Consider the following 8,814-nt stretch of genomic DNA (forward strand, 5'->3'; position numbering starts at 1 on the left):
GGGGAGGGACAGCTGCCGGGGAAAGCGATAGGGAGAGCGGGCAGCCGAGGAGCAGGGCTGGGGCGGCTGCTGTCCCCAAGAGGGACGCCGACAAGGCGGGTTTCCTCCGCGGGGCCTCACCAGGCTCTGCCAGCACAGGGCAAGGCCACAGACACACGGGCACACGTGGACACGTGCACATGTGCATGCACACACAGATGCACGTGCACGTACGGACACACTTGCACATGCACGCACACACGGACCCACACGTGCGCACACACACGCATGCACACGCAGACACACGTGCAAACACATGCGTGCACGCACACGTAGGCATATGCACATGTGAGCACACGGCGCTTTGGGCGACCAAGCTCAGCTTGCACCGCGCTGCTTCGGCCCCGGGGCGAGAGCATCCCACCCCACGCAGGGCCGAGGGCCCCACATCAGCCCCGGGGGTCCCCGGTGCCCCATGGGAAGCAGAGCAGGACGGAGGCAGCCCCACACGCCAGCCGATGGGGCTGCAAGACGCGGCCCGAAACCTTTTCAGCCTTCGAGTGGCGTTAGCCAGGAGGTGAAGGAGAAGGGGACCAGCCACCGGCGAGGGCCACGACGGGGCTGCTGCGAGGGCTCAGCCGGAGCCCCCCTCTTCTTGGCCATAGCCAGTAAATTTAGATCAAGCCCCACCGAGGAATTCGGCAGCACAGCCGGCCCCAGCCACCAGCAGGGCCTGGGTATTAGCCGGAACGGGGATCCGGTTCCCGCAGAGCATTCCCGCGGCTAAAACTGGCCCCGAGCGCGGGGCCGCGGCCGAGGGGCCGTGCTGCCCTCGGGCTGGGTGTCCAGGCGCCGCGCTCCCACTGCCACTGCCGCCCACGCAGGCGCGTGGCAGGGTGCAAAAGGGAAACCGAAATCACCGTGTCCGTGGGTGTGCCGGGGGCGCAGCCTGGCTCTCCCGCAGGCCCGCGCGCTGGCACGGAGCCCAGCCGGGCGCTTTCCATCTGCAAAGCGCTCCGTGCACCTCGCCAGCCCCGCGTGCCGCCCCGGCGCGCTGGGAGGTCTCCGATCGCCGCGGGGGCAGGGGCTCGGCGCGGGGAGCCGAGGCAGAAAGTCCCCGGTTGCGCGAGGTCAGCCTGGCGCGGCGCTCCCGGGGCGCTGCCGGCGCCGCGCCGGGGATTCCCGCGGCCGGGACCTGCTGGCACAGGAGCGCCCGCCCCGCCGTGCCCGTGGGGCCCCGCGCCGGCACGCCGCGGCTCTCCGGGAGCGGGCACGCGCTGCTCCCCGCCGACCGCCCAGGTGCCCAACATGCTGCAGCGTTTCGCCCCCGCGCGCGGGCGGGTGCCGCTTTGCCGCCGAGGAGCGGCCCCTCTCCCCGTTCCCGTTCCCGGCAATCCCCCAACACGGGGTCCAAGCGGGGGCGTCCGGGAGCTCGGCCCGGCCGCTCCCCGCTGCCCGCAGAGACAGCAACGCACACGGCCTCCAAAGCACAGAACTTTAATAAAACCAGCTGCGTTGTTCTTCCTTTTTGTGTCGTCGTTTTTACAGCTCAGACTTCAGCAAAAACAGGAGAGATGAGGAGGAGACCAACATAACCAACTTCATAAATAAGGGGACACAGCGTGGCCAGATCCTGGGGGCTTTTTTGCTTGCCAGCTTATAAAAAGAGAGATATAAACCCAGGCGGCCACACGCGCAGGCCTGGGTCGCTCGCAGCTCCGCGGAGGGAAGATTCCTCCCCTGCGCCTCCGTCGGCCTGGGTGGCGGGATCAGCCGAGGCGCTGTCCCCGCGCAGCACGGGGCCTCGCTGCGGAGGCAGCTCCTGCTCCACAAAACGTCTCCGTGCGCCTGCCCCGGAGGAGCCCAGCGGGTCTGCGGGGCAGGACGAGGGACTGCGCTGGGCACAGGCTCCCGCGGCGGCTTCCACGCCGGGAGGGCCAGCAGCCGCCCCGGGCGTCGCGCTGCTCCGTGCAGACACGGGGAGCACTGCCCTGCTCGCTCTGCCCCTGCAAACACCACCGCAACGGCAGCAGAGGCGGACGGCGCTTCGGGGCATCCTGGGGAGCCACCAGGCAGGTGCATGGCATCCCGTGGGAGAGGGGAGCGCGTTCCCAGCCCCGGGGCCAGCGGTGCACGGCCGCTCACGGGAGCGGGATGGGGCAGCGCGTTCCCGGCGGTGCACGGCCACGCACCCCGCAGTGCAGCGCAGCACGAGCTCAGCAGGTGCACACAGACCATCCGCCCTCCCGCGCGCTCACGGGGACCCGGCTCTTCGCTGCTGCTGCCGCCTTGGGGATTTTAGCGAGCCAGATCCATGGGGAAGCAAAGCTCTCCACGGGCCGGGGCGGGCGCAGGGCCGCCGCGAAGCACCCGCAGCCTGGCTGGGATCCCCCCTCTTGCTCGGATCTGAGCTCTGCAAACAGGGGTGTAGGGCAGGGGCAGGGGAGGGGGCAGGAGGGGCCGGGGGCTAAATTCGAGGGTCCTATAACAGTCAGGACGTCCCGGGGGTGCAGCCTGCACCACCCGGGGGCTCGGGCACCGCCTCCTCCCCGTCCCGCCGTCCCGCGGCGCCCGCGCGCTCGCTCGAACCCTCGGCGCCGGCGGCGTCGCTATACGTTGGAGACCACCTGGGGCTCCCTGGCTTGCCGCAGCCCGTAGAGCCACTTGATGACGCGGGCGTTGCGCTCGATGACGGAGATGCCGTAGGGCATGCGCTCGGCCGGCCGCTCCTCGAGGGTGGCGGCGCTGCGCTGCGAGCGGGCGCCCTCCGAGCTGGCCGTGCTCACGCTGTGAAACTTGACGGAGACGATGTCGGAGGCGGCGCGGGCGAAGCGCTCCATGCCAATGTCCCGCACCTCCTCGGGGTCGAGGCCGCAGTAGTTGAAGAAGCGCTCCAGGTCGGCGGTGGCCCGCGAATAGCGGTCGCTCAGGTCCGACTTGGAGCGGTGCAGCGGGGTCTGGCGGCGGGCGCCGTCGGGGCGCCCGTCGCGGGGGCTGCGGCTGGGCGAGCTCCGCGAGCCGCCGGGGCCGGGCGTCGACGGCGACGTCGCTGCTGCCGCCGCCGCGACGGCGGGGGCCGCTCGAGCCCACAGAGCCCCGCAGGGCCGCACGTCCACCCGGCGCACGGCCACCGAGCCGGAGGGCCTGGAGCCGGCGGAGCTCTCCGACACCTTGCTCGTGCCCTCGGCGGGGCCGTGCCCGGCCGCCTCCGCGCCCGTCGCCTCCAGCCCCTCCGCTTTGCCCTTGCGCTCCCGGCCCCGCGGGCTCTCCGCCTTGGGGAAGGGGCTGTCGCAGACGTTGATGAGGTTGTTGAGGATGTCCAGGTTCAGGGAGCTCTTGGGCCCGGCGGGCTCCACGCGGCGGGGCCCCGGCGGCGCCTTGCGGCAGGGGGTGAGCATGGCCCGGCGCACCCCCGGCGCGAAGAGGGGCTGCTTGAGCAGCAGCGGCTTCACCGGCTCCTGCTTGGTGCTGGCGACCTGCTGGCTCTTCACGTACTTGGCCTTGTCGGCCTCCAGCCTCTCCACCGCGCTGGGCTTCCTGGCGCCGGTCTCCGCTTGCCGTCGGAAGTACTCGGGGCCCTTGTTGAGGATGCGGAAGGGCATGGCCGAGGTGAAGGGCGCCGCCGCCGCCACCCCCTTCATCACGCCGCCGGCCTGCAGGGTCTCCACGGGCATGGTCCCCGCCGGGCGCGCCGCCCCGCGCCGCCCATCCAGGGTCGCGTCGCGGGAGTGCCCGGCGGCGGCGAGGCGGGACGCCGGCACCGGATCCCGCAGCGCAGGTCGGGCGGCGATGCTGCGGGCAGCGTCCGCCCCGCGGTCAGGAGCCGCCGGCTGCAAAGAGGGGTCGGCGTTAGCAGCAGTGGCGGCGGCTGGGCTCCCCGCGGCCCCCGGTGCCGCCGCTCGCCCGCCGGGGCCAGACAAAGCCGTGCGGAGCCGCTCGGTCTGCGCCGCCAGCCCGCCGAGGCCGGCGCCCGGCTTCCTATTTCAAGGCAGGGACCACGCCTCCGCCCGCCACCGAGGCGTCCCCAAAACGTCCCCCCGGCCAATCCGCGGAGCAAGCCTGCTTCAAACGGCACCTCGGCCAATGGGGCCCGGTGCGCGCGGCGGACCGAGCCGGCGGGCGGCCGTGGCGAGCGGAGAAAGGCTGCCGCGCTGCTGGCATCGCTGCCCCGCGGCCCCCGACCCGCCAGCCGAGGGGCGATCGGGGCCCAGCCCCACGGCGGGCGGCCTCCTCGGAGGTTTTGGGGCAGGCTCCCTTCCCTCTCCTGCTCCGGCAGGCTGAGCCCCGTCTCCTTTGGGAAGGGGGGAGCGAGGATGCCGCTGGTTTGCAAGGGGGAAACAGAGCGCGGTCCCCGCTGTCCCCCGCCGGCGCTGCACGGCTGCCCCGTGAGACCCCCACTGCCGGACAGCGCGCGGCGGGGGCAGCTCGATCCTGGGGGATCGGCCACATTTGCAGGGCCCTTTCCCTCAGCCAGGTGGATTTGCAGCCGTGCAAGCCTCCCGGCTTTGCAGCCGTGCAGGGGAGCAAAGGCAGCGCGGTGGGGGCTCCCTGGGGCCACGGCACGCTGGGCTGGGCCGGCCCCAGCGCAGCGAGGTGCCAGGAGCCGGCAGGGTGCCGAGGCCCCCAGAGCCCCCCAGCCACAGGCCCCGGACGAGCGGGCAAAAGCCTCCAAGGGGCCGGGGGGGCTGGGGCGGCTTGCGGGCTCCCTGCGCTCGGGCCCCTCTGGAAAGCCCCAGGGGGGTTTCCTGCTCCTGTTTTCCCAGCCGGCATGTGCCAGGAGCCGTGCAGAGCCCTGGATCCGTGCTGGAGACCCAGGAACCTCATGTCCTTGGGCGCCCGCCAAGCACAACACGCACCGCGGCCTTCCCCAACGGCGCGGAGAGGCGGCGGCCGCTCGCCGGGGGGGTCCCCTCGGGGGTCCCGCAGCCCCCCAGGGCCGCCGGCCCCGTCGTGCCCCGGCGGGCCGGGTGTGGGGACAGGGACGGGACGGGGACGGTGCCCTTGCCGGGGAGGGACAGCCGCGACTGCCACTGTGGCACTTCCCGCCCGCCCCAGCGCTGCTCCGCGCTCCGCCCGGGAAAGTCCCGGGCTCCCGGCCGCCCCGAGGTGGGGGCCGCGCTGAGCCCGTCCGCAGCAGCCCCGCGACCCCCCCCCCCGCGGGCTCCCCGCGACCCCCGGCTCTGCCCCCCACCCCACCCCACCCCACCGCCGGTGGCCGCGGCGGGGGCGACGCTGCCGCCCCGCCGAGGGCCGGGGAAACGCGGGCACTCACCGGCCGCAGCGGTGCCGGTGCCGGTGCCGGTGCCCGGGCGCGCTGACGGGGCGGCCCCGGCGGCCGCGCTACCTGCTCGCACAGCTTCCTGCTCGCAGCGACGCGGGGCCCTTCCCGGGGCGGGAGCAGCGCTGCCGCCGCCCCCCCCCCCCCCCGCGCTGCCCGGCCCCGGCGGCGAAGCGGCTCCGCGCCGAGCCCGGCCCCGACGGCCGCGACGGCCCCGCGCCGCGGTCTGCAAACGTGCGGGGGTCCCGGCCCCCCCCCGCGCGGCAGCTGCCCCCGCGGCTGCCCGGCCCCGGCCCCGGCCCCGGCCCCGGCCCCGGGGGGACGGTGCCAGCTGACCCGGGAAGTGTCGGCAGGGGACAGCTGGGGACGGTCCCAGGCAGCCCCGACCCCCCCCACCCCGCGCCCCCCGGGTGGCTATCTGCGCCCCCCCCCCCCGGGAGCCCCCGGGCCGGGGCGCCCCACAGACGGGGCCGGCGGCGGCGCTGAGCACCAACGCGCTCGCTGAGCAGAGCTGGGAGACGCCGGGCCCCCTCCCCGCTGCCTGAGCCCCCCCGAGGGAGAGCGGGGCCGGGCGGCGCTCGGCGCTGCACGGAGGCAGGCGCGCAGCCGGGTGGGCGACAAGACGCGGGGCAGAGGGGCAGCGAGGCGCGGAGGGGAGACGACTCTGGGGAAGGGCCGGCTGCAAGTGGCCCCCCAGCCTGGCCCAGCTGCCCCACGGGGGGGGGAATCGCCGTCAGCCTCCGTGCGAGGCCCCACGTCGCCCAGCCCCGCTCGAGGGGGGACACGCGAGCCTGACTCAGCCCCGTGCCGGGGCAGTTTCCGGGGGCGGTGGGAAGCGCCTGCGCGGCGAAACCCCGCGTGCCCGGTGCTGCCCGGCCCCGCGCCGCAGGGCAGCTCTGCCGAGGGGCGGCGGAGTGGCGCGGCAGGCACGGCCCCCGCACACGGGGGTCCGAACGCAGCCCCCAGCCCCGGGAGGCAGGTCGAGGCGACGCGGGGACGCATCCCCGCAGCGCGGGACACCGGAGCCATGCAGGATCCCACAAGCGGCTCTGCACCCGCACCCAGGGCCAAGCCACGGAGGTGACGGCTGAGCTATGAATAGAAGGCGACAGGGTGCGGGTGGGCGGTGGGGACGAGGATGCCGGGCGCCTTGTCCCAGCCCCAGAGCACGAGCCATGGTGACCCAACGGAGGGATTGCAGCGTGGCACGGGCTTCCCTGCTGGCGAGGGCCAGCCAGCAGCGACAAGGCCCGGCCAGCCGCACAACCCGCCGCTCCGCATTCCTGCAGCTGGAGAGCCGCCAGCCCTGGCACCGGTCGCAGCGCAAACACCGCGGCGCCGAGCCGCGGCAGGCGGGTGCGTGCAAGCCGCCCTCCAAACAGCCCCGAAAACAAAGCGACGTTATCGCGTCCCCTGAGCGCTGCCGGCGCTTGGCAGCCCCGGTGCCAGGGCCGGCAGCCCGGCTCGTGCCTGGGCAATGCCCGGCCGCAGTCCCGGCTCGGCGCCCTCCCAGCCTGAGGCAGCCCAGCTGGGTTGACTTCACCACATCAGATAACTCCCTCCGCGGAGGCGGCTCCCCCGAAAAGTCAGGCCGGGAGAGGTGCCAACCCACCCCCTCGCTGGGTGCCCCAGCCCTGCGATGCCCGACTGGGAGCATCCGGCGAGGGACCGGCACGCGGGGCTGGAGCCGGGGCCACCTCCGCCTCCGGCACCTACCTGGATCTGCCCTGGGACACGGGAGCTCGCCGGTCACCGCACAGGCCACCGAGTGACTCCTGCCTGCGCTCGGCCGGGGGGTTGTGCTTGTCCCCGGAGCCTCCTCCTCCTCCTCCGTGAGCAACGTCTTCACCTTCCTTCCCACAGGACAGCCCCGTTCCCGTATGCTGGAGCGGATCTGCCGAAACCGCGTGGCACGCTGCTCCCTCTGAGTCAGCGCCAGGCGAGAACGCCCTCCAAGGCAGCGCAGCACGCAGCGGCAGCCAAACCCCCCTCCGGAGCCGCCGGGCACCCAGCGTGCCCCCGGGGACACCGGGGCGCTCCCGGCACCGGGCCGAGCCCCGGCCGCACTCGGCTGCAGCAAGCGCGGCCCGAGCGTTTCCAAGCCAGACCGGAGCTGTCGAGTCCGGCACAGGCCGCGCTCAGCCCACGGCGCAGCCGGGCAGCACGGGGGGGAGAGCGCAGAGGCATCTGCGTCTGCAAGGAGGGGAAAAGAGCCCCGCTCGGGTCTCAGAGCCCAGGCACAGCCCCGGGGCTGCCGGTCCGAGGTGGGTTTGGGGGATGTTTGGTCCTGGAGACCTCGGCAGAGCCGGCGCGGGGATGCCGGTGCTTTCCATCACCCCAGCCACCGGCTGGAGCAGCCCAGCTGAGCCGACCCACAGGCCTGCGTGGGGTTTGGCGTGCGCGGTGCCGGCCTCGCCGCCCCGGCACCCTGCAGCCTGGCCGGGCCTGTCCTGCATGGGGACGGAGCATCTCCCCTCCCGCTCGGCTCCCCGAGGTCGCCTGGCCCGAGGCGCGTGCACGGCATGTGCCAGGCCGCCGCTGGACTTCCCCCTCCGCTCTCCCGGCTCGGGGGTCCTTGTCGTGCCGTCGAGGCGGGTTTTACTCCGGCAGTGAGGTTGCTCCGGGAAGAGCTGTCAGTTCCCAGGAAAGAGCTCGTGCCCTTGTGCAACTCTCCCACGGCCGGGGAGCTCCTTCCTGGCTCTGCCGCACTCGACCAGGCTGCAGGGCCTGCTCTTATTTGCAAAACTCACTTTGTTTTCCTGGGACACATATTTGTCCAGCCCTTCACAAAGCAAACCGCAGCGCTTGACTCTCTGACCTCCTTCCAGGTGCTCCCTGAACCGCCACTTAGGCATGCTTTGGCAAGGCGCAAAGGTGGCTGGTACGGGACAACCAGACCGACTGCATTTCCCAGCCCTGCTCGAGAAGTCTCCGCCATCACCTCCGCTCCCCTCTGCAGCTCACAACCACGAACGTGGCAGCAGAAGCAGCTCGGCGATCTGGTCCTTCCTGAAGCCGCGGCGCCGGCCCAGGGTGCCGGCACCCTCCGCCTCTCCCTGTGCCCAGCACCAGCGGTGCCCAGGGCCCCGGGGCCTGGTGACACATCCGCAGCTGTGCAATAAACTCCAAATTGCTTTAATACCTGAGTAAAACAAAACCGTAACAACTGATGGCATCGTCTCTAGGAGATGCTGCTAGTTCTGGGCTGAGCAAGCCGAGACTGGGGCAGCCGCGGTGCCGAGAGTGGAGGGACCTTGCGACGCGCCGGCTCCTCGCACCGCGCGCGGCAGGTACCGGGCACAGACCCCCGGTGCAAAGCGGGGTGAAGACCTGGAGCAGGGCCACCGAGCTGGGAACCGAGCTGGGAACCGCACGGATCCGCTGGCCTAAGCCTAGTCCCGGGGTGCTCCGGGGGTGCCTGCCCGCGGGCTGGGGCAGCGGCCAGCCCAGCCTGGGCCCGGGGCAAAGCAGCTCCCCGTGGCAGGGCCGAGCTCCAGGCCCGTGAAGCAACGCGCAGCCGCAGCTCAACTACAGCAGTGCATTTTTTGAACTGCGCT

At 73.2% G+C, this 8,814-nt stretch overlaps 1 protein-coding gene across 1 annotated transcript; it reads right to left on the minus strand.

The window, feature by feature from the left end:
- Positions 1 to 1,460: 1,460 nt before the first annotated feature.
- On the minus strand, positions 1,461 to 5,295 carry FAM110A (family with sequence similarity 110 member A). The gene is made up of 2 exons (XM_067307746.1): positions 5,252 to 5,295; positions 1,461 to 3,809 (listed from the first exon to the last, which is right to left on the minus strand). The coding sequence occupies exon 2, from the start codon at positions 3,651 to 3,653 to the stop codon at positions 2,589 to 2,591; it is 1,065 nt and encodes a 354-aa protein (XP_067163847.1). The 5' UTR covers positions 3,654 to 3,809; positions 5,252 to 5,295; the 3' UTR covers positions 1,461 to 2,588.
- Between the last annotated feature and the right edge of the window lie 3,519 nt (positions 5,296 to 8,814).

Source organism: Apteryx mantelli, chromosome 18 (assembly GCF_036417845.1).
Source record: "Apteryx mantelli isolate bAptMan1 chromosome 18, bAptMan1.hap1, whole genome shotgun sequence".
NCBI lineage: Eukaryota > Metazoa > Chordata > Aves > Apterygiformes > Apterygidae > Apteryx > Apteryx mantelli.